This window comes from Colossoma macropomum, unplaced genomic scaffold (genome assembly GCF_904425465.1).
Source record: "Colossoma macropomum unplaced genomic scaffold, Colossoma_macropomum, whole genome shotgun sequence".
Lineage (NCBI taxonomy): Eukaryota > Metazoa > Chordata > Actinopteri > Characiformes > Serrasalmidae > Colossoma > Colossoma macropomum.
The window spans coordinates 13,127,415-13,152,190 of record NW_023494806.1 but is presented as its reverse complement, the minus strand read 5'-3'; the positions used below and the strand labels follow the sequence as shown (position 1 = coordinate 13,152,190).

General features: G+C 39.7%; 2 protein-coding genes across 2 annotated transcripts in view; one reads left to right on the top strand and one right to left on the bottom strand.

The window, feature by feature from the left end:
- Window positions 1-85: 85 nt before the first annotated feature.
- Window positions 86-12,816, bottom strand: nol6 (nucleolar protein 6 (RNA-associated)). The gene is made up of 26 exons (XM_036598674.1): window positions 12,653-12,816; window positions 12,168-12,368; window positions 11,903-12,019; window positions 11,586-11,768; window positions 11,257-11,425; window positions 10,145-10,273; window positions 9,884-10,050; window positions 9,675-9,795; window positions 9,025-9,083; window positions 8,832-8,933; window positions 8,037-8,152; window positions 7,374-7,551; window positions 7,077-7,199; window positions 5,977-6,125; window positions 5,813-5,888; window positions 5,555-5,695; window positions 5,350-5,470; window positions 4,299-4,453; window positions 3,882-4,045; window positions 2,457-2,609; window positions 1,901-1,998; window positions 1,689-1,813; window positions 1,514-1,603; window positions 1,059-1,259; window positions 460-561; window positions 86-371 (listed from the first exon to the last, which is right to left on the bottom strand). Exons 1-26 carry the CDS (start codon window positions 12,695-12,697, stop codon window positions 222-224), a joined length of 3,435 nt encoding a protein of 1,144 aa, XP_036454567.1. The 5' UTR covers window positions 12,698-12,816; the 3' UTR covers window positions 86-221.
- A 310-nt stretch (window positions 12,817-13,126) lies between these two features.
- ttc37 (tetratricopeptide repeat domain 37) overlaps window positions 13,127-24,776 on the top strand; it is a 24,908-nt gene continuing 13,258 nt past the window's right edge. Inside the window, exons 1-29 of the mRNA XM_036599191.1 lie at window positions 13,127-13,262; window positions 13,419-13,511; window positions 13,626-13,769; window positions 14,162-14,253; window positions 14,351-14,426; window positions 14,907-15,050; window positions 15,382-15,480; window positions 15,592-15,700; window positions 15,936-16,076; window positions 16,660-16,761; window positions 17,139-17,263; window positions 17,367-17,453; window positions 17,932-18,035; window positions 18,310-18,436; window positions 19,996-20,175; window positions 20,507-20,631; window positions 20,724-20,974; window positions 21,281-21,383; window positions 21,480-21,662; window positions 21,922-22,066; window positions 22,156-22,234; window positions 22,379-22,440; window positions 22,517-22,573; window positions 22,661-22,729; window positions 23,400-23,474; window positions 23,573-23,714; window positions 23,820-23,913; window positions 24,013-24,090; window positions 24,208-24,332. Of these exons, the coding sequence (XP_036455084.1) occupies window positions 13,422-13,511; window positions 13,626-13,769; window positions 14,162-14,253; window positions 14,351-14,426; window positions 14,907-15,050; window positions 15,382-15,480; window positions 15,592-15,700; window positions 15,936-16,076; window positions 16,660-16,761; window positions 17,139-17,263; window positions 17,367-17,453; window positions 17,932-18,035; window positions 18,310-18,436; window positions 19,996-20,175; window positions 20,507-20,631; window positions 20,724-20,974; window positions 21,281-21,383; window positions 21,480-21,662; window positions 21,922-22,066; window positions 22,156-22,234; window positions 22,379-22,440; window positions 22,517-22,573; window positions 22,661-22,729; window positions 23,400-23,474; window positions 23,573-23,714; window positions 23,820-23,913; window positions 24,013-24,090; window positions 24,208-24,332 (3,208 nt within the window). The 5' untranslated portion in view covers window positions 13,127-13,262; window positions 13,419-13,421. The remainder of the gene's footprint in view (window positions 13,263-13,418; window positions 13,512-13,625; window positions 13,770-14,161; window positions 14,254-14,350; window positions 14,427-14,906; window positions 15,051-15,381; window positions 15,481-15,591; window positions 15,701-15,935; window positions 16,077-16,659; window positions 16,762-17,138; window positions 17,264-17,366; window positions 17,454-17,931; window positions 18,036-18,309; window positions 18,437-19,995; window positions 20,176-20,506; window positions 20,632-20,723; window positions 20,975-21,280; window positions 21,384-21,479; window positions 21,663-21,921; window positions 22,067-22,155; window positions 22,235-22,378; window positions 22,441-22,516; window positions 22,574-22,660; window positions 22,730-23,399; window positions 23,475-23,572; window positions 23,715-23,819; window positions 23,914-24,012; window positions 24,091-24,207; window positions 24,333-24,776) is intronic.

Sequence of the window (24,776 nt, the reverse complement as noted above, 5' to 3'; positions counted from 1 at the left end):
TCATTTTAAAATGAGAAGCAACAAAATAAGCCATATGCAATGATCATCTTATTATAATTATTAACTGATCTTTTTTTTTCATAAAAACATTCCACACTTTTTAAAGCACTTCTCATTTGTTCAAGAAATTGCTTGGAAAAAAAAATACATAAAATGAAATACACTTTGAAAACAAATAAAAAAAAAATTATAATCCTTGGCACAGAATATACAGGTTGCGCTCAGACGACCCATTTTTCAGTCCTTAGTTCCACTTTGTGGACCAGGCCCTCCCCAATGATCTGGAAATCCTGCACGATGGCCTCGACATTAGGAACGGTAGTGGCCACGTCTTTGGCTACCTTCACTTTCCTAGCATTCATCAGAGATGTCTAAAGGAAGACAGAGATGAGACCAAGTCAGCATGACTAACTACGTTGTTGCAATCAGGCAAAAGAGAGAAGATCATGTTTAACAAACCTTGAAGGGCTGTGGCTGAAAAGCTTTAGGCTTCCACAGAACTGCGATTACAGTTCCTCCATATGGGTCGTAGAAAAACAGGGCCAGATCCCCAAACGTATCCTGAGAAAATATTGCGATGACAGGTCAACAGAGTCAATCATGGACTGATTATAGTAAAAGTCACAGTGTTTTTTAATTAAAGGGCAGATATTCTAATATCATAATGTGAAAACTATCAAACTAATAATCAAATTTATTTCAATCTAAACAGTTACTTATTTAAAAGAAAAGGAACATTTTGTTTTATGATATGAGCCTTTTAAAAACAAAACAAAATTGCTCTACAATGCTTATTGATGTTTGCGGTGCTTCCGTCAGATTGCAATACACTACATTACATAACACTGTATTTTAGTACTGTTGCACTACACAAAATTGCTCACTGCACAAGCACCATTTATAGAACAGAATAGTTCACAGAATAAAATATTCAATTAGCCCTAACACTAGTCACACTTTCAGGCATCTATTTCAAATGATCCAGAGAATGATTAATAATATTTGCTTAGAGTTGGATATTGCCACTATGTAATATTGTGGATGATGGCGAAACCCACCCTGAGCTCAGACAGATACAGCCTAACAGGATCGAAGTCCACAACAGGGAATGGCCCTCCTGAGCTGCGTACTTCCCCATCCATGGTGCCCCGTGGGACAGTGGCAGAAGTGGGGTCCACAGCTCTGGCTGAAAGGGGTACCTGTTTGGATCTGAGGTGGATGAGAACATCATAGGCGTCCAAAGGGGGTCTGAACACCACCTGAAGAATTAACAAAACAACAACAAAAAAAATTCAAACAATTTTGAACTTACATTTTTACACGAAAAGAGCCAGAAAATTTTATTTTGGTCAAAAAAGTAGCAACTATTTTATTGAATATTATTTCTTATCAATTCAAAGATTGCAAAATTGACACAGGTGAATTGCCACCTTCAGATCCATTTCTACACCCTTCATTCTTAATATAAGCTCTGAATCTGATCTGTTTTAACTTTAGTGGTAAAAGCACTGACCCGAACATCTTGTTTTTGGTGGGGGTTGATGAGCTGGGCCTCCAGGACACGCAGACTCTCTGCTGCAACTGTCACAATACGTTGAAGCACCTAAAAGGAAGTAGCAGCATAAATTCAAGTCATCCAACATCAGAGGTCTCTATTAGATTACTTAGTACATGTTTTGTTCACTAACCTGTACTGAGGGTCCCTCCTTGGTCCAAATGGAGACCTTCTTGTCGTTGGGGGTGGCAATAAACATAACAGGAAGTGATTCCCTTGATGCCATAAAGTGGTTCTTAATTTCGGTGTAGTCAGCAGCTACAAAAAGAGGGAACACACTTATTTTACAACATGAAACCCAGAACACAACAGAAATAAGCAAGTAGCATTTAAAACATTGCTGACCTGTGAGTTTGCCACTGAGGTTGACCACTAGAGGACTGTTCCTCCAGTCAAAAGAGGAGAGCAGGTGGAGGAAGCGAAGCAGACCAACCTGAGGAGAACTGAAGGTAAGGAGAACAATGATGCCACCAGTCTAAACAGGAACATCCCATGCTACTGACCAAAGCATGATGCAACGAAACATCAGCCAATGAAAACTACATGTTTTCAGCTGACGGAATGAAAGTGAAGATTTTGATCAAAAAAAGTCATGCTGATTCCAATTTACATATTTTTATATAAGCCTACACTGAAGTGTCCAAGTATAACAATTCACAAATAATTTTAGTACTAATGAGAAGGCAACACCGTTTAATTTTGTTCTCAGCCCTGTTTTGAAGCATTTGAAGCGTTTTTTGCAATTATATTTCATTGAAATACATATAAAAAGAAAAAAATATAGAATTCATGCAATAGTCATCAAAGCCATTTTTTTGGTTTTCAGTCCAAAATGAGAGTTTTTATTTTGGTACATAACCAGCAATGACAACTACTAGAACGTTCACCGAAAATCTATTACCTGGGAGGTGTGAAGGGAGCTGGTTGAAGGAAAAGGAAAGCCACTAAAAGGTCAGCTGCATCTTCTCCTATATGTCCACCGAAGAGCTGTGCACCCAGCCAGCGTTTAGCCAGACGACACACTGCACCGAAGCACGGGTGCTGCTGCTGGAGACTGAGAAACATATTTCCCATCAGGGGATACAGAAGCTACAGATGGACATGTAAACCGTTGAATGGCCAGAACCCTATCCTACCCTATCCTCTACTATTATGCTGTTTTATAACTTAAACAATAACTCAGCTAGTTGGTTTACATAATGATTAAGAATAGCTGATCAGTTAGGAATGGACCGCATGACTGTCCTCCACATAGCAGAATGGGGTTTGTTTCCCCACTTTGGCAAAGCACGCCACACTTTGCCAATAAGAGTCCTTGGGCAAGACTCCTAACGTTACATTTGCTTACCTCTATAACATAACTGTAAGTCAATTTGGATAAGAGCGATGTTTGCATTGTAGTTCAAGTAGACACTAAGACTGTTTTCACACTTTTGTTTGCCGAAGTCTGCACAAGAGTTTGGGTTTTTGTGACACTGTATCTTTTTCTTTTGGTTTCACACTGCAACCAGTAAAGTGGACCAAATTATAAAATGTGAGTGTCTATTGGTCAAATTTTGCAGGGATGTAAGTGCTCTCTTATTCTCATATTTGCCACGACATCACAGCAACAATAACAGATCTTCCGTCATATCTGTGTCTTTAAGATTGGATAGTTTGTCAGTTTGAATTTCACCAATCAGGTCGCTGATGCCTGGCCAACAATGCATTCTGCAATCGATGTGCCCAAATCAAATGCAATGCTTTACTATTATTTTATTATAGATTATAAACATATTCTACCATTAATTATATTTATGCAGTTTATCTGACTGTTATCCGCTGTTTGACTTTCCTTTCTTTCCTCCATCATTTCCTCAACTCTGCATACTTTTGCTGTATCGAAAATTTTGACGTACTTGAATTCATTATCCAACTTTGAAGGGCATTCATGTGGAAAACTCATGCTTCCTTGATAAAACTGAGACCAGTGGAAAGTAGCATCAACATGAGGTTTTAAGGTATTACATTATTATATTTGAATTTTTGAAATCAGTATTTTTAACAAATAGTGATCAAATATCCCAATGAGGGAATATTTAATATTGCTACAAAAAATGAAAACATGGAAAGTTTACCATACATATACTGCATGCAGTTAGCCTAGGAGACCTGATTGTTTAGTTGATGTATTCATTCATCTTTGCGTTTTAGGCATATGGAATTAAACATACTACTGGCTAACTTACAGAGTCACAACTTCCACTGCACAAATTTCTCAACCTTTCAATTGAAGTATTTCCACATATAGCTCTGCTCAGAAGCATGCATGTCTGTGTTGTCATACCCATGCAGGGTGCTGGTGAGGAAGGGTATGTGCTGGGTCTCGAGTTCCAGTGCCTGTGCCTCCAAGTTGTCTCGCTGAATCAGCATACCTTCTGTGGTCACACTTTCTCTCAGCACCTGCGGCTCTCTGTGGTATGCTACCTGTATCCGAAATGCCAGTCCATCCTGGACACACATAAGACAGCAAATCAAAAACCAAAAAACTCAGGTTCAATACTTTTGCATACTGGCATATCTCTCTACAAAAAGAGTTACATCTCTCAGTTGAGAGATGAGCTATTTTGTGAAATGCTACGAAATCTTTACTAATCTTTACTACACCTTCGCACTATTCAGTGCACTGTTTGAACGACAATAAAAAAAAAGCTGGTTTATAAACCCATAACAAAGTATGTGTCAATAAAAATAAATGCATTACCTTCCATACATCCAGATGTGTAGGCGTGGGCCGGTACGTGTAGGCATGCTGCTGTTTGAGCAGCTCTCCGAGGCGGATGTGGAAGGCTGCTTTAATATGGCGGATTGCCAAACGGTCATTAGGCCACTTTCCACTGCCCTCCATGTGACAAATAACTGAGGACAAATGGGAAAACAAAAGAGCAATAGTAAACCAAAAGACAGAGAAAAACAACACAACATGCCTTTTTCTATCTTATGTTTGAAAAAACGCAGAGAATTTTACTGTAGCTAAAAAAAAATAGTTCATTCACGTAATAGACACTAACATTCCAAAAACTGATGCAGTTGAATCACTACCTCCAGGTCAATGCATACATATTAACTTTATCTACAGTATTTCAGTATCTATCCTTGTATCCACACTCTTTCTCCATTTTATTAGGTCCATTTATCATATAGACGCACTTTGTAGTTCTACAATTACAGACTGTAGTCCATCTGTTTCTCTGCATAATTTTTTAGCCCCCTTTTACTCTGGTCAGGAACCCCCCCCCAAAACCACCACAGAGCAGGTATTATTTGGGTGGTGGATCATTCTCAGCACAGCAGTGACACTGATGTGGTGGTGGCGTGTTAGTGTGTGTTCCACTGGTACGAGTGGATCAGACCCACCAGTCCTGCAGGAGTTTTTAAACACTGTGCCCACTCACTGTCCACTATAGTAGACTCCTTGTAGATGTACAGACGAAGTCAGAGACAATAGCTCATCTGTTGCTGCACAGTTTGTGTTGGTCATCCTCTAGTCCCTCATCAGTGGTAATTCTACAAACTGTAATTGTAGAACTACAAAGTACACCTATATGGTAGACGAACCTGGTAAAATATACAAAGGGTGTAGCTACAAGGAGGTGTACCTCATGAAGTGGCCGGTCAGTGTACAACTATACACCAACAACCAACGCTCTTTTTTCTTGTAATACTGTGCACTAAACAATGCTCCTGGTGGCTTTTAAAGCAGAGTACAGAACAAGTAACGTGTTGAAATCTGGGCAGGAATAGCCCTGGATTACCTTTAATAGGAGTGATATAGTAAGGACAAGGCTTCCCCTCTGGTGGAAGCAAAGCGTGGAAATTCTTTTCTTTCGTCTTAAAAAAGAAATGGGCCGGCTTTGCTGGTAAAGGTGGGAACACCTACAGAGGAAGAACAGACATTTTACAAAAGAAGCAGAGGCAGCAATGACTAACCTTATAACAGCAGATCATGATAAAGTTAACCTGTGTGTATCTGAGGGCTGGGTGGGCACCCTGCACTGAAGTGATGGAGAGAGGTAAACCTTCCAGCTGCCACAGCTTTCTGCTCAGGTCATCAAAAGAGTGGACCACCTTTAGGCTCTCTTCCTCTCCAGTACTGCTTACCTGATCAACAGCAAGATTAGAACAGATTTTTAAGGTGTCTTTTACTGGCTACACACAGTGTTATACATAGTTAAAATGCAAAAGTACATATGATTTACACATTTCACTAATACATACTTCTTTTCCAAATTTGATAACATCATCCACCTGTCCTCCCACAAACCGGACACATGATTCGGGTATATCAGCATGACTAAAGAGAGAGAACGAGAATAAAACATGACGTATAATGCATGTCATACAAAACTGCTTCTATTGCACTTATGGTGATGTGCGCCTACAGTTCCAGAAGGTGTGCAATGATCTCCAGCAGGATGTGTCTCTTCTGGCAGGTGGAGGTGCCGGACCACAGCACCGCTTCAGTGATTGCTCCGTCCTGAAAACGTCGCAGCTCAGAACGGCTGCCCCACAGCTGCTGGAACTCAGCTGCCTGTAGAATAGCACTAACATAGTTTAACCACTGCAGAAGCAATACTGCTATTCAAACTGGATACTTTGTGTTATACCAACATATGCAAGTTTGAACATCCCTTGTCAAATTATTGTTGATTTTCTCAGTGAAAATAAGTAAGCACATCCTCTACAGAAAATTTAAATATGGTACTTTTCTGCAAATCTTAATTCACAACTTTACAAAAAAAATTTGCTAAGTTTAACATAATTGAAAAAAATTAAACAAAATATTAAATGTGCCATGCATTTTGTACAGATTACATTTTGTGTATTTTTTTGTTAAATTTAGCAAATAAACAGTAATTATGCAGTAAAAGAAGTACGTTCGCAATAGAGGATTTGTTAACTTATTTTCACCTACAAGATCAACAAAACAATTTGACCATGGGTACCCAAACTTTTGCATACACCTATGTCTGTAATGTTAAGACAGCTGTCTGTAATGTTTGAATGAGTCTGAGTGTAATTTGTCTCACAAACTTCTTTGCACGTTTTTCCTTCATGCTACTGAACTTTTCCATCTGCCAATCACAGTGAAGGGAGTGTCATTCGATTTATGAATTGTTATAATATGTGGCTTCCACTGCTCACAAGTAGAAAATGTACTATTGTTTATCATAATTCCTCTTATCCGATTCATTTACTAAACTTGGTTGCTGTCATCTAAGGAGTTTGCAGCCAACCTCTGACTCTGGACTCCTGAGGAGTACACAGGATTTTTGATGGCGTCTGAAAGGGGGCTTCGAGCACTACGTTCCCATACATTTTTACACGATCAGACTTTCCTTGGTCATAGCTCCATAGTTTCTGATTGTTTTGGACATGACTAAATTTACAGATATACTCTAGCAATAAGTACTTTACCTCACCTTTCCATATAAAACTAATCTTGTCCAAATAGCACAAAATTTTTAACTAGCAGTTTTACCTCAGGGCTGTCTGCTGGAGGTCCTCTTTCCAGCACAGAAAGGGCACGTTCATGATTCAGCAGAAGACCAATGGACAGAGGCGGCTGGTCCTTGTGCTTAGGAGGCTCTTTATTCACTGGCCACTATTCAAATCAATCACAGAGACTGAAGTTATTCCACTACAGAGAAACCACAGGAGAAAGTTTCCAAAAAAGAACAGCTACTTACAGTATATAAATTTATATGATATTGGAACAATATGAATTATTTCTATAAAAAAAAAAAAAGACATTTCACAATATTCATCATTAACTTACCACAGGGTCTGGAGGAAGTGAGTGAGTCAGAAGCCGAATCCTATCCCCAAGTCCTCGTTGCAGAAGAGACAGGATGAAAGGGAGCGCCGCCAGAACATAGTTTCCACTATGGTCCATGAAACTGCCGAGGAGACTGAGCTTCTTACAGGAGGCTTGCATTTTCACCAAGTCACTCAGTCTGAGAGAAAGACAAGCTTTGTTTAGAAACAGTTTGAATATTGTAACTACAATCATGAAAGTTCAAACTTAAGGCGTATGATGAGGACTAGTCGTCTACTACGCATGTCTTTTCTCCTCAGTGGACGATGAGCCAACATGTACGTTTGTAAGAGACAAATCTTTTCATTGTTTCTTGATCTAACTAACAAGAGCTAAAGCAGTTTGCCTAGTTAGAGAGAAAGCTGCCTCCACCTTTTCAGTTACATCCTTAACAACACGTTCATGCTAAGGCACTTGTGTTTTGCAGTAGCATTTTATTAAATTGTTAGCTGGTATATTTTTTCCCATCGTCTCATAATCAAACACAACAAATCCCCAAACAGTGGTTTTAGTATTCAGATACTGGCACCTCAAATAAACGAGCACTTGAGTAGCCCTGCACATCCCTAATGTATAGCTCCTTGAATGTGATAAATATAACATAAAACTTGGTGGGACACTTACTGATAGACATTGTCATATGTTCTGATCATCGGTTTAGGAGTCATGAGCAGAGCTTGGAAGCCATCTAGTGTGGGATCATCCCAGAACTGGAGAGACAGCGATGCCTCATGCTGGATCTGTGGACCAATCAGAATGTTTCAGCATTAAAAAATTTCAACAAAATTAAAAAGAGAGTGCTGCTGGTAGGGAAATAAACACATTAGAATAAAGGCTTTTATTTAATGAAGAGTGCCACGGTTTGTCACCTTTTTTTAAAATCATTCTACCTAAATTATCAATAAATGGCAAGCTTTTTAAGAGCATCATGCTAAATTGAGCCTTGTGTTCAAATGAATAGTCTTATGTGGTATGAAATGTTTCTGGAAAACCTATGCCAAGGAACTGGTCCTTACTGAATCCCTAAAAGGACTGAAAATGTAATTCCTAAAGCTTTTTGTGTGCTTACCATAAGTCTGTGTTTGCAGAAGACTTTTTAGTACTACGTCAGCACACTTTCTTATAAGTACAATAAAGTATCTGGTGCACATGCAAACAAACAAAATCTTCTGGTGAACACAAAGTTTAAGGCAATTCAGCTGAGAGATTTAAGATTTAGGAACTCTCTACCAGACCACAGGTCTGCAGTGTTTAGTGTTCTTTCTCATTAAGCACTCCTGAATCAACTCATTAGCTAATTTGTGTGACCTGGAACAACAGAAAATGCCAATCTGTGCAGATCTGTGGCCCAGATGGAACCCAGTTTGATACCCCTGCTTTAGAGCCATGGAATTCGGAAAACTTAACAATAATTCTGACCTGTTTGTAGGTGCAGGATGTCATGTCTGCACACATGTTGAGGTGCCCAGAGGGGTCGACAAACACCACCTGGAAAGCACTGTGGAATTCAGGCAGTGAAGGCTAAAAAGAAAGAAGAAAGAGAGTCATGTCACAGTATGAAGAAAGAAAAGATTAACCTAATAACTAAAACTGTAGTTACATTACTGCTCACCGCTTTTGAATCTGGGTTTTTAGCCAAGGTAATACCATTCTCAGTCAGGTCTGTGGAAGCTAAGGAGAAAATATACAGCAAGGTTTCATGAAGACTGAATTTGTTGTACTTAGTGTTTCATGGTGTTTTTCCACGGAACAGTGAGGTGCAGTAACAATCCATGGTCACACACTTTGTCACAATTACCCCCGCCAACTCAAGAGGACTGTACCCGAGCACCCATGCTGAATTACCCTTGCCGTGGTACAAAATGGCTCGAACTGGAACATATGGTGGAGCTAGAAATAAGGCAGGCCATTGAGTGGTCAAGCGCAATTGTCACGCATCATCATTCAGATGACCGCCATTTCTAAAATCACTATCCATGACCCTTTAAAATGCTGAGTAAAAATGCACCAGTATTGTGAGAAATCATGTGACCACCACACAAACTACAGAGAACTCTGTCTACTTTTCATGTTGTGTGATAGGAATCAGGTACTCGATCAGAGGATAGCCCTGGATTTGGATTAGTAACCACACCATGCTGTACCATACTGCCCGGTAGAAAAGCCTGCAATGATACAAATCTAGGATTCTACTGTCACAAAGCTATATAGACAACAAAAATGGGTCACATCCCTTTGCACACATAGGGAGCATGCCCTCACCTAAGAAGTGCAGTGCCTTTCTCAACAGCTGGTAAGCGTTCATAGTTTTGCCAACTTTGTGTGTGGAGAGAAGATAAGCCATTAGCATGGCAGCTAGGAATCCACCAAAGCACCCAGTCCCCTATGGAAACACACAAGACAAGTTTTAATGGAGAAAAGGATTTGAAGATGAACACATTATTCTATACATAGCATTTGACTTTTCTTACCTGGTCTAGCTCCCTCTGCCTCAGCCACACTTTGAGCAGAGCCACAGCATCGCCAAAAGCAGGGCACTGTGCGCTGTGTGCAGTGAGGAACTGCAGGTGTGAGCGGGGAAGATGATCCCCCAGTACTGTGCTGTTAAAATGAGGAGTGGGAGGCTCACTGCTGACTTCTAAAGAAAAAACAAACACAGCCAAATGCAATATCAAAGTTAGTAGGCTAGGAGTAAAAGTCTCAAGAGGAAAATGCTTAAAACTCTCTATTACCTTGTTGAGAGTCATTGCCAGTAAACCACTGTGTCCGGATGTTGTTCTTTTGAGGATGGAGGCGGCTGGGTTTGAGGAAATTCGGAGGGGGAAGGGCATGGATTCGCAATGTGATGTTGCTGTCTTTACCTGCAAGGGTCAAAGCAGCACACAATCTGAACTACACAATACACATTATTATTGTGATAATTACAACATATAATCTAACAATATGCTTTTCAGAACTTATTGTGGATATCATCCATACTTAAACAAAACCCTGACCAAACAGAGCATAATTAACCATGTTTAATGGGATCTAGTGCAGTGCAGTATGTGAAACACTGAATACAAAGTAGTATCAAGCTATTCATTTTTTTTTTATCTGTTCCAACTTATTCAAACTTCAAAAAAAAACTAAATATCATGATGCATAATGTGTATTGTGAAAATGTCTTAAAGTACTGGGATATCGCCCACTGCAAATCTGAACATACTGGCCTGAAGCAGGCCTGCCCAACCCCACTCCTGGAGATCCACTTACTCAGAAAGTTTGGTCTGCATATCACACGTGCACTTTTACAATATGATTTAATGATAATTAAACAGGAAGAGGTTAAGTGTGAACATAAACCGTAGTCAAAACTCCAGTAACCAGATTTCTCTGCACAAGTCCTAGCAAATTGTCCCTGAGAAAAGCTAAAAGCTAAAAATTGCTTTTTGGTGCTACTATGCAACAGCAGTACAGCATAGCCAGAAAAGTGCAATGTTTCTGTGACACTTTTGATTTTACAGTTTTTGCCATAGAAAAATTGTGCAGAAGTGACCATTGATGCCTTTATACATCACATCGTCTGTAATGGGGCAAATCTGATTGTGTCCATTCCGGTGAAATACCTTTCATAGGCTGTAAGTTTTAATAACACAAACCTGAAACCTTAGAGTTAGAGATACACCAGTGATGTTTATGAGCAAGGCTCTCTGGCATGTTCCTGGCCTCTTTGATCAGGTTTACCAAGTGTGTTAGATTAGATCTGGAAACTAAACTCAGAAGAGCGAGCAGATCACCAGGACCATGGTTGGAATCAGATTTCTTAAACTCACATTGGTAATACAAGAAGAAAACATCATACCTGGAGGGGTGACAAGCAAGAGTGGACGGAGCCGGTTGCCATGGAGACATGAATAGTGCAGCGTGCCCACTGCTGATGAGCAGGAGAGGTGCTTTGCCAGACCTGCCAGGTACAGAGCCCTCTTACGAGAGTATCTCTGATTTATGCCATCCATTGGATGTAGGATAGACTACGAGGAAAAAACAAGTAATCATACATTCAAGAGTAGATTGTGTACCTATATGTTCTGATTAGCAAAACCAGCCCCATATTAAAAAATGACAACACAGTGTGTATATTTAGTGTACACAGATGGCAGCTGCCACACTTGGCTTGCAGTTGAATCTTACATGAGGAATTGTGACAGCTAGGTCAACAGAAACTTTTGGTTTAATGCAGGTGCCCAGTGGATAACTCCCAATCAGGTCAACAGAAGTAGGAGGCTCCATGTGGAACTTGCCCTTAGTTGCCTCAGGAACCAGGATGAATGGGACATCAATGCCTGAATCCACCAACCATGACAGGTCAGTCAACTAGAAGAAAGTCAGAATGGACTTTTTTCAGAGAAGCACAAAAATGACAGGATAAAGGATCAAAATATTCAAATCATTTAAATAGCCCAAGTTTAGGCCAGGTCAGATGACAGTTCTCTTGGATGTCTACTAACCTCCACTGTTGGAGTTTCTGGTACGGACTGCAGGACATCTGTAATCTGCTGCACAAAGGAGTCCACCAGCTTCTTCCTGCGCTCACTCAATGCCACCTCCTTCAGCAGCTCCTCCATCTGCAGAGCAACCATACGAACCAGTCACACAACAAGTTTACAGATCATTGATATTCAGTATGGATCTTTAGATGACTGTCACATGCATGGCCACAAAAGTACAGTAAGACATGTCTATGATGGGCAACTACCTGAAAGCTCTACTGACCTGCATTTTCAGCAGACTACAGTGGAACAGACTCTCTGCCTCCTTCAGCTGGTTGAGCTCCTCAACTGTAGGGGCTTTGTACAGCTCTCCTTTGGAAAGCTTAAGTGGTCGAAGGACACCATCCTCATTGACCGTCTCCGCTTTCTTCTTTATGCCTTTGGGATCCTTTGTACTTTCATCTTCTTCGTTTAACACTTCCACCTGTTACAGTACACGGACATGTCAGCATCAGTCATTTTTGTAAGCTTACAAATGATGTAGGTTACCGTCATGAACAAGAAGTGGACAAATCACAATCTAAGAATCCATGGTATAAGTTGATTATATTATATGCCACGGATCGGGTTTATTATCATTACCGTATATACATATCATGACTATATTACGAGAATAAAAGCACGCTGGTTGCTGTAACTGCAGCTCGCTGACTTAACCACAGTAGCTACATGATCTGCGCAACCTAGATTCACAAATAAAAGGCAAACCTCATTTTCCAGGTCCTCAGCTGATGTTAAGTGTTTCCTCTTCATCTTAAAATGCAAACGGTTTCAAGACAGAAGAATGAAAACATAAATATATGGAACTATTTCTCCAGCCAGTACAAACCACAGCAACACACTGCAAACTCTCACATGGAGAACATAGTACCGCACACAAACCCAAGCTACGACGTACACGTGTTCTGATTGGTTAGTTGCTTGACATGCTTGCAGACTATTGGCTGAACTCCTCTTAGAAACGCCTTCCAGTCAAGTTTCTTTGAGATTGCAACAGGGCTGAATTTCAGCTCTAAATAAAAGCCCTCTGTAAGTAACAGTGAGACTGCACAATATTGCTGTTTAAAATATCTATATATTTATTTTTTTTTTAAATACTAGCAGCTCAAAAGTATCTCTTTGCCTTCTACAATTCGTCACTGAATGCTACTGAAGTTGTTGTTGGGCGCATGCGCAGTTCAGAGAAAAGCACAGGATGAATCGGACTGCGTATTTCAGTTGTAGTTTGACTGTCATTATATGAACTATTGCTTTTTGGGGTAGTTTTTTTTGGTCTTGTATAAAAAGGTTGTGCTCTGAGCTCCGTTACATTATTGAGGTGCGCGTTTATATTAGTTGCTTGCTGTTTTCCTAGCTAGCTTTCTGGTTGCTTGCAGCCAGTAACGTTAAATGAAGTTAGCTAGCAGGCTAACGTTTTGAAACTATAACGGATTACTTTATTGTATTGTAATATTTCATTTTTTATTTCTCATAGACAATGTCAAACAAAGAAGTAAAGTCGGCTCTGAAAAGTGCCAGGGAAGCTATCAAAAATAAGGAGTTTAAAGAAGCTCTGAAACACTGTAAGGTGAGAATTTCCTCACAGCTGACAGTAGCTGTTGGTGCCAACATTGCTAAAGCAGACACAGTTTTGTCCTGACAGGGTGATTGTCTCACTAAATTCACATTATCTTCATTCCAGGCTGTTCTCAAACTTGAGAAGAATAACTACAATGCCTGGGTTTTCATTGGAGTTGCGGCTGGTGAGCTGGAGCAGCCTGATCAGGCCCAGACTGCCTACAAGAAAGCTGCAGAATTGGAGCCCGACCAACTGCTTGCATGGCAGGTCGGTGCTAATCGGTCGGTTTAATGTCTCTAAAAGCTTTGTCACAGAAAGCTATTGCATTATATAGTGCAATGATATCGGTGTGAGTTACTTTAAATGTTTTTTTTGTATTTGATATATCATCACTGTAAACCTGGTTTAAAATTATTTTTGGAGTGGGATTAAAAAAAGCTTAAAAAAATTGAGTTTAACTTGAGGACGCGTGCAGATATTCTGTCCTGGGAGAAAAAATAAATGAAGAGATGTGCGTTGTGTACTTATGCAGCCTGGTAAAATTCTCTGTATAAAACCTGTAGTCAAAACTTCAATCACATGGTTTAACATGATTTTTGGTTTTGCAGTCTTTTTTTTTTTTAAACAACAGTGAACATTGTAATGGGTGTGTTTTACAGGGCCTTGCAAACCTGTATGAAAAAAGCGACCAAGAAGACTTCAAAGCTGAACTGCCCAAAATCTATCAAAAACTCATAACCCTGTATGAAACGTGAGTGTATCTGAGCTAAATAAATCTTGCCCTTTGTGTTACTTTGAGCTGTTTTGAGTTTTGTATCTTATGTTAACATGCTTTTCTGGATTTGCAGTTCAGACAAAGTCAAATGCTTTGAAGTGAGCAAGAAGTTGGTGGACATCTATCAGACAGAAAAGAACTATTTACAGGTAAGGAAATGAGATTTTCAGACTGGTCTACTTTTATGTTTACATGCATGCATGTGTCAGTTTGTGCACTGTGTGTTTCGTATGATAATAGTTTTAACATTTTCAGACAAGATTTTAGCTAGTGTGAAAGGTGGGTTAATACAGCATGCTACCTAATTATAATTCATTTTTTTATATTTTCCTTTGCTTTTTAAAAAAAGTTTTTGCTCATAGATCCAACATTTAGAACAATAGTAGTACTATTAATGGACAAAGATTATGGCTGCACCTAAAAAGGAACAATGTATTTTAATTGAACAGTAGGCAAATCTGTGTGAACACACATTGTAACATAAATAAAATGACCTAAAAGATGTGAGCGATGTCATAGCCTGTTGTGTAATTAATTAAAGCTGTAATCTGTAAAAGGAAGAGAGAAGCTTGGAATAAATTGCAAATTAATTCAGTCTTGGTGTGCATGTAATGTCTCATCTTGTGCAGGTAGCAAGAGTGTGGCGGCGACTCATCCAGATGAGGGAGGCAGAGGAAGGTGTGGAGAACTTCGAGCTGCTTGAACTATGGAGGGAAATGACCAGACTGCTCCTGGGTACTGTGGAAAAGCAGGACAATGAGACTCAACAGCATGTGAGTGAAATAAAATTAAAGTAGTTAAATATTTAGAGTGAGGTTGCATATAGATATCACCCTATTGATCTTATTATTCACTGAGTGCTTTAAATTATTTGTTAACTATTAGGAAGCAACATAACATATAATTTGTTTCACTGTGAGAGTGAGAAATTGAAATTTGGGCCTACATGAAGAACTTGATGCGATTAATAGGATAAAGTAAAATGTTCTAATAGTATAAATAAGTAACAATAGGTACATTTTAAATACTGGTTAGGTGTGTTTTTTTTTTCCTATTTCAATTTATAGGATATTTTTGTTAAGCAAGTCTGTCTGTCCCTTTCAGCTCCTCTCTGCCTTTGAACAAGCTCTCCAGCTAACAGCACATGTACCTAGTGAAGACCATAGAGAGCTCACAAAAGACTACATTAAATGTCTCTCAAAAGTAAGTGATCTTCTGTGTCTTCTGCAATATCATATATCAGGAAAGTCAACTTTTAGAAATAAAAATAAGCACATGGACTTTATATGTGACCTGTCTTGCATGTTTTCCCAGCTCCCTCATGAAGTGGTGAAGCTGAAAGAGATGTGTGAGAACATGCTGTCCCTCTACCCAAAAGACTCATACCCTCTAGAAGTCCTAGGAGAGTACTACTTGCTTTCAGGTGTGGTGTCTAGAGACATTAAAACCATACTCTGCTTACATACCAATAGCCTAAAGCTCCTGAGATGAATCCTTAGTGACACAGGTTTCAAACAAATGTTTGTTCTTTACATGTAGAAAATGACACAGCATTTAACAGTGTAATACAGATAAGAAATGTTGTATTGATTGATTTATTAATGGTATCAATGGATTGATTTATTATTTGCGTTGTCTGTTGTATTTGTGTTTGGTAGATGATTGCAGTGAGGATGCTGTGAGCTGCTACACTCGTCTGCTGGAGCTGGACCCAGCCAGTTCGCTTGCTCACTTTGGCCTAGGTGTAAAAGCTCTTCAGGATAAGAAATATGAAGATGCTGTCAAAAGCTTAGGTCTTGGTAGGTATGAAATTAAAGAACGAAACTTCCCCTCGTTAATGTAACAGCACAGTGTCACAGAATGAATACATTTTATTTTAGTTTTACCTGTATGAAAAGCAGCAGAAAGATATGATGGCACTCAGAAGTCTACATATACAGCCGTATGCAAAAGTTTGGGTGCCCTTTGTCAATTTACATGTTTTGTTGATTTTCAGAGTGAAAGTAAGTACACTTCCTCTATGGAGATCATGCATATGCACTTTTTAAAGGTTATAATTACTGTTTATTTGCTGAATTTAACAGATTGTGGAAAATAAAACATAAAATGTGGCCTGTACAAAAGTTATTGCAAATTGTACATTTTTTATTTTTTATTTTTTTCCACTATGTTAAATTCATTAAAATAAATAGAAGCTGTGCACTAAAATGATTAGATAATGCCATATTTAAGCATGTTCCCTGTATGGATGTGTAAAGTTATTTCCACGTGGAAAATCACCAAAGCATGTCATTTTGCACAATTTTGCAGTCTTATGTTGGGGCAGTCAGGGAAAAACGCTGCAGTAGCCTTCTGTAACAGCCCTGCTGCCTTTGGTTACAGGACTAAGACGGATGCGCTCCAGCGTCATTGGGTGGTACAACCTTGCTCAGGCTGAGCTGAAAATGCACAAGTATGCTGACAGTGCACTGTCTTCCAGTCAAGGTACAATATGTCTCTCATCGCCTGACTTGTGGCTTACAAAGGTGTGTGGTGTGTGTGTGGTGTGTGTGTGTGGTGTGTGTGTGTTGGCATGTATGTGTACGCACTTTGGTGAGCACACCCTAATTTGCTATTTTCCCTAAATATTCTAAAGGCAGTAGTGTTTTACATGTAGACTGTCTACACAACAATATTACTGTATATACTCTCTACTGTATAATACTGTACACCTTACATAGTCGTTTCCCTGACAATAAACCTGAAGATCAATAACAAAGTAATACGCTTTCAGATTAAGAGTTAAATAAAAGGTTTAAAGTGAATAGTGAAGATGGAGTAATGGCACTTTCAACATCATAGGCCCCTGGTATGTGTTTCAGGGCTGATAGTGAGTGCAGGGTATGATGAAGACTGGACCCAGAAGCTGTTGAGAGTGAAGCTGGAGGCGCTTGTGAGAGTTGGAACGGAGCAGAGTACAGAAGAAGCTCTGGAGATGCTTTCTCAGGTACCCTTCAGGTCATAGGATCAATGTTTTTTTTTGGGTGGGGAGGTTATTACATTCTATTGCGATCAGCTCATTGCCTCAGCCAAAAATGACTTTCTTTCAGATGGCAGATGCAAGCAATGACCCTGCACTGTTAGCATTAAAAGGGAGAGCCCACTTGCAGAAGGGACAGCTTGCAGAAGCATTTCAGGTACAAATCTTCACACTTTTTTCTTATTTAGATTCAGCCTGCCTGTTGACAGTTAAATATGTGATTATGAACCATTGACTCTAATGGCATAGAGGACACAGGAGATGGGAGTAGCAGATACAGAGCTTAGTCTTTAAAAAGGTTTTTTCCCAGCTGTTACACATGCAAAAAAACCTCTGAGAATTGGACTTTTCTTAGTCTCTGTTCTCGTGTTTGGCTCTATGTCTTGAAGCTTCCTCTCTCTCAGTGTTCAGTGACCTACTGAAATACAAAGTGGGCTGCATACAATATATAGGTGAAAACCATAGCCAAATTAAGCTGCTGGTTTAGAGTAACTGGCTCTCTGCCTCGCCTGTGATGCTAGACCAGGCCCCCACTGCCACTATTATGTAAACCTTTTTGGTTCTTTAATGCATTGCCTAACTTAATTTTGTTGAAAAACACACTGCATTGTCCAAAGTGTTTTTGTCTTCTGAAGGTTTCTTCTGAGTTGCTGAGCTCTCACCCTGGCTCCGTGGAGGGGTTAACCCTAAAGGGAATGGCTCATACATCTAAAGATGAGCACCAACAAGCAGAGCAGTGGTATCACTCTTTCTCCTCATGTTCTTTTACACTCACACACACTCACACACACACACACACACACACGCATGTATACACTGATAAGCCGTAACATTAAAACCTGTTGCTAAACAACAACAAGACTACAGTCTGTAACTGTAGAACTACAATGTGCCCTTTTTTGGTAAATAGAGCTGATAAAATGGACAGTGACAGTACAAAAAGGAGGTTGTTTTAATGCTAATCAGGATATACCCTAACAAAGACATTTTACATGTATGTCTTTGATTTATAGCTTTGTAGAAGCTCTATCTCAGAGGCCAGACAGCGGAGAGCTGTATTTCTTGCTTGGAAAGATATATTGGAGCATGGGAGAGGAGACACGGAGAGACAGGAGCAAAGCCCACACTCATCTACTGAAGGTGGGTTGCTGAAGTTATCTCCCCAGCTGTTGTCCTTTTCAGTCTCACTGGGTGTTTTAGTTGTACTCGTGTTGGAGCAAATGTGATTTAACCCTTTAAAATCCCAGGCTTATTACATACTAAGAATTTTTATTATTCAGTAACTACAAGCACTTCAATGCAAACTAGCTGAGCTAGTCTTAGGTTATAGAAGCATGTAAGAAAACTTTGGGGTGCCAGCAGTGACTTTTACATACCATCACTTATGGTCAACATTTAGCCTGTAGTATTAAAATATTACAGTGTTAGTTGTTTACACTAGCAGAGACTGAGTTGTTGATACAAATGTAGTTGTTTGATAAAGGTAGGTTGTCCCTATTTTGAAATTCCTTAATCAATTATAATAATATTCAGTAAAATATGCATTCATTTCCTAGCCTAAATAAAAATCCCTGTGCTATTTTTAAGTAAAAAAAAAAGCTTCATATTTTGTTTGTATTATTAAATTCCTCTAGTTACATTTGTATGTTAGTGTATTTTTAAAAAAATCTCGAAATGATGTAGTAACTGATTACATGGCTTTTCTTGAGTTGACTCAACTTGAGGACACCGTCACACTTACTAGTTTAGTCAAAATTCTCCCAGCTACTGTTTCTAGGTCTGCATCTCAGTGAGATAAACAAAACTGAGTTTGCGTTTTTTACTTCTCCACTAGCTGGCACTTCATCTATCACACAGTCCTATCTGGCATATTTTCCTGTTGGACTTCTGGATATGGACAACTGTGGTATTGCTGGGATTCCAACTCACAATCTCCTGATGTTGGCATGAATTATTAGACAGTTTCACCGCATGAAATGATTCCATGCTTTAAAGTTAAAACAACAAATATTTTTTCCAGTGTATTAAACATTTCTAGACACAAAATCTGAGTTGCTTCTTGTGTCCCTGATTGGCTAAGTGGACTAAGCCGTCACCCCAACAGGAGGTTGTGAGTTTGAGCCCCAGCAATGCCATAGCCGTCTATAAGTGTGTACTAGAAAAAATGTCTAGCAGGACTGTGTGATGGAAAGAGTCCTGGCTAGTGGGGAAGCTGAGTATAAAAAACAAGTTCATTTTATTTACCCAGCTGAGATGCAGAACTAAACTGTCGACTCAACTAAGAAGCTCGAGTTGTGTGAACTCAACTCAGACGTTGAGTCAACTCAAGAAAAGTCATGAAATCAGTTACTGTGTCATTCTGAGTTGAGCTGACCTCCCATTTTTAACAGTGTTGTGTAATTGCTGTCCCATACATTGTTTTTGGGGGAGGGGAGTGGGATTGCCTATTACATTGCAGTGCATGCTGGGGATTGTAGTGCAGCACATTGTGAAATGGGCTAATACCAATAGGAAATCAAAATAATTTTGCGGGCCAGATAAGACTGTGCTGCTGGCCTGATGTGGTCCCTGGGCCTTGTGTTTGACATGCGGATTCTAAAGATTCATTATGGAAATGTATGAGGTCAGAGATTTACACCTCTATTATTTAAATGAGTGTATTTGGAGTAGATTTTCTCATTATCACGCCATCTGTCCAGGCTGCGAAGCTGGATCCCCATCTGGGCTCAGTCTTCCGCTACCTAGGTCACTACTACAGGGAGGTAGCCAAAGACCTGGGCCGAGCCAGAGGCTGCTATAAAAGAGCATTCGAGTTAGACTCCACTGATGGAGAGGCTGGAGCCGCCACTGTGGACCTCAGCATGGAGCAAGGAGACATGGTGAGTGCTACACACCACACTGCATTTCAGCCTTATAGAAAAAATTACTTATCCATCTCATTGCTAGGTTTTTTGTCTGTTCATTTGTTTATGTGCACCTACAATATTGGTTCCAAATCCCAGCCCTGAAACCACCTGCTCTGCACCTTTCCTGCTCTAACACACTCACATCGACTCAGGAAGGGCTTATTAAATAGCTTATCAGGTGTATTAGATCCAGGATCCTTCCAAAGACAAAGGGCAAAGGTGCTCAAGGACTAGAGTTGTGAACTGCTGAAAAAGTTACACATGCTGGTATATAGTTTGACCTTATATATCATCTCTTATATAGGATTCTGCTTTAGCAGTTCTGCAGTCAGTGACAGAGAGAGCGACACCAGGTTCAGCCAAATGGGCCTGGATGAGGAGAGGACTGTACTACCTAAAAGTTGGCCAGCACCCACAAGCTATTGCTGAGTATGAGTCATTCCACTAACCAACATATCCAATCCCACCTAAACGATACATTTGTTTTATGTCATATTAATTCTGGACGGCTTTCCTGACAGTCTGCAGGCAGCACTGCGGGCCGACCCTGAGGACTGGGTTTGTTGGGAGTGTTTAGGTGAGGCCTACCTGAACCGCCACAGCTTCACAGCTGCCCTCAAAGCCTTCGCCAAGGCCCACGTACTCCAGCCCAGCTCCATCTACAGCCTCTACCAGACCGCAGCGATCAAACAGATCCTGGGCAGGTTCAAAGAGGCTGCAGGAGAGTACCTGCACATTATAGAGAGAGAAGAATATGTGCCAGCATTGAAGGGTGAGTAAGGTTTTTTCAGGTTTTTTAATGCAAGTTATTGTGGTTCTTATCCTAGTTTTGATATTTATATTTCTGCAATGATTGCACATGTATTTATTTTGTTGTTGTTTGGCTTTCCCAATGATGCTTCTTATCTAGGTGATGCTGTTGATTACATTAGGACATGGAATGTTTTACTTAGTTCAGCTTGATGTTTGTTGAATAAAGAAATACTTAAACATAGTTGGTGGTAAACAGTTGCTAAATCAATCCAATTATTGTTGATACAAAATAATTAAATCAACTTTATTTTATTCTTGTTATTAGGTCTTGGTGAATGTCTTTTAGCCATGGCTAAGACTGCAATGGAGGACTACCTGGATGGCAAAGCAGTAGACTTGATACAGGAAGCCATTAAATATTTGTTCAGGTACCATACCTCTGTAAACCTTTTTATTCTGTACATAGTCTATAATTTGGCAAGTCCTTAGGGAGTCCCTAATATTTGTGACTCTTGCCTGTGCAGAGCAGTGCAGAAGCGTTCTGACTTGTCCTGCCTGTGGAAGTTGCTGGGTGATGCCTGCACCAGCTGCAGTACTGTGTCTCCTAACCGGGCCAGTGCATTGGTGCCTGGAGCTCTATGTGGAGCAGAGCCTGCAGATCAAAACCACATGCTGGACCAGAAACAACTACTTACTCTTGGGGAGAGGTGGGCTATACGCATGCACACTGTACAGATACACATGAAGGACACCCTCATTCTGTTACGCATGATCACAGAAGTGGGTTTTTAAAAAGTGTCGGAGTATCTGCTTTGTGATGTTGAATGGATTCCTAGATGCCTAAAGTGATATTAATACTATGTTTTTTGCTGTTCTACACCTAATTGGCTTGAGAAACAGTGCTGTTTCGCTCTCAGAACTGTACAGTTTACTTATCTCAAACATTTTATAACCTCTGTGTCCCAGATGTTATGGCCGTGCTCTGAAACTGATGGCGGAGGCCCCAAGCATCTGGTGTGATCTGGGTCTCAATTATTACCACCAGTCCAGGCTGCTCCTCTCCCAGTCCACAGAGCAGGACGTACAGCCACTGCTGGAGAAAGCCCTCCAGGTATTCCTTTTGACCTGGGATCTGTTTTTTCAGGTATCTCTAGTGAAATAAGATGTTGCTAGACATTATTTTGTTTGATCTTCCCTTAGTGTGTTAAAAAAGCAGTTATGCTGGACAGTAGGAATCACACTTACTGGAATGCGTTAGGGGTAGTGGCCATGGCTAAAGGTAAGTTATTAGCAGTTTTAATAAAATGAATGAATGTTCTTATAGTGTGTCTTTAAAATTCAATTTTTTGTGTTGACTAGTGGTTGAAACTGTGCTTGTACAAATTCCTTTCATTTCATTAACTAAATTCTGTTTGTTTCTCAGGGATTGAAAACTTTGCCCTTGCTCAGCACAGCTTTATCAAATCAGTCAAAGTGGAATCAAGTGTAAGTGTAGGACAAGTAACGCAGTGACCTGTTTACGTATAGCATCACACTGATTTTTTTACTCTTATATTTTCAGAATGTTGTAGCATGGACAAACCTTGGAACTTTGTATCTGAAGAAGGGCAACATTGAGGTAAATTAGGCTTGTTAACTTGAATATTTACATGAATATTTGCAGTGCTGCTAAAATCTTTCCTTTTTATTTTTATTTACCCTTTAGCTTGCCCATGAAGCTTTCAAGATCGCCCAGTCTCTGGAACCGTTGTATGTCAACTGTTGGATTGGACAGGTAAAGGAAACATGTAGTTAATTCAAAATATCCACTTAATCTCTCTATTACACCTGTATGTTTCATGTGACTTGTATCTAGATTGCAACCTGATAAGAATTGAGCTACATGCATCTACACTTGATAATCAAATATGCAAATCAGCTGGTGGTGTTTGGCATTATTTATTTCCTTGTCCCAGCTTTACATTGATATTTAGAGAAAGACATCTGTTTAGAATAATTAACCTCTGTATTAGTCATCATAGTCATGTGCCACCTACATTAAAACTTAATGTGCTGCAGCGAGACATTGAATAACGATGAGGCGAAGTAAAGATTAAAACTTGTCCTTTATTTTAAGTATACTGAATTAAACTCTGATTACTGAGTTAAATACTACTGGAAGAACCCCTCTGATTCAAGTCAATTGGTCCTTAAGTGGGTTTTTTTCCCCCCTATACATCACAGTACTAGCTGGGGATGGATGTCAAATGTGGCTTGGCTAGACTGATGCATTTACACTTGTATATCTGGCTAAAATGCACCTTAGACCACCTCCTGAAGTGATTTGAGTGATTGTATTTAAATCCATTCTAAGTGGGTGCACTTACACCTGCATTTTATGTGTATAATGTCTCATTCACTTCATGAAAGCTAGAACTGACCTGTTCTCTCTTTCTGTGCGCTAGGCTCTTATTGCTGAGACTGTAGGCAGCTATGACACTATGGACCTCTTCAGACACACCACTGAGCTCAGCACTCATGTAAGAGTTACATTTGAGAGAACATTAATTATATAGTTCTTGTGTTTCTGAATGTGCATTTTAATAATATATGTTTGCTGTTTTGTGTTGGTTATTAGACTGAAGGGGTGAAGGGTTATGCCTACTGGGTCTGTTCCACTCTACTGGACAAGAGTAACCGAGATTCAGAGCTGTATCGCTACAACATAGTCCAGATGAATGCTGTCTCAGCTGCACAGGTGGCTTTGAGCAAGTACACAGGTATGTAAACTTTGCACACACATGCACCCTTTGCCATGTAGCATATTGTGACAGTGATCATTCATTATTGTTGGAAAACGTACTTGGCCTACCCAAATTTTGCAGAGAGAATCCAGACAGACACTGATGCCTTTGTTATGCTGGGCTTCCTAAATGAACACCTGCAGCTGAAGAAGCAAGCCACTGAAGCCTATAAGAGGTAGGCACAGTGGCTAATGCTACATGTTGTTATTGCAATTTGTTTTCCAGTTTTTGTATATAAATCTGAGTGCGTGTCTGCATTCTGTATGTCGCTCAGAGCTGTGGAGTTGCTCCAGAAGGGTCCCCACATAGAGGAGCTCAGCTTTGCTCTTAGAGGCTATGCACGGGCCCTGTGGTAACACTCATTCTCTTTTTCCCCTAATAGCTAATGCATAAAATGGAGCTTATTATTTCTGCACTTGCATATAGAACCACTAACTGTTATTAAAGCTAAATTGTGTTTTGATTGTAGTGACACAGGTCGATGGGAGGAGGCAGTTCATTATTACTCCTCCACACCTCTAGAGGAACTATATGATCTTGCAGGACTGGCTTTAGCTTGCTTTAGAGCAGGACGCCTGCAAGAAAGTGTTAATGGTAAATATAGTTCTGTTCATATTTATATGGAGTGCTATGTATAGTATACATCTAACACATAGTGCCAGTTTTAATTTAATTCTATTAAATTAAGCCTTAAATATTGCCATATGAAGGTTTCAAGGCATGCATCAAACATAGACATGAAAAGAAAAAAATACATCCACAAACTGTATATTACATGTGCACTTTCACATATAAGATAGTTGCAGGTGGCTTTAAGCAATTTTAAAGTCTTCTGTTTGTGTTCTAATGTGTTAGGGATAAGTTAGGATTTTATTGTTTCTGTACTTATCTCCCTCTGAAAAGCACTTTGTTAACTTGCTATATATTATTATTATTATTATTATTATTATTATTATTATTACTGTTGTTAGTTAGTTAAACCAATAAAAACTAAAAAGACAATAAAATAGCGTCATGAGCGTAGATCACATGCTAGGA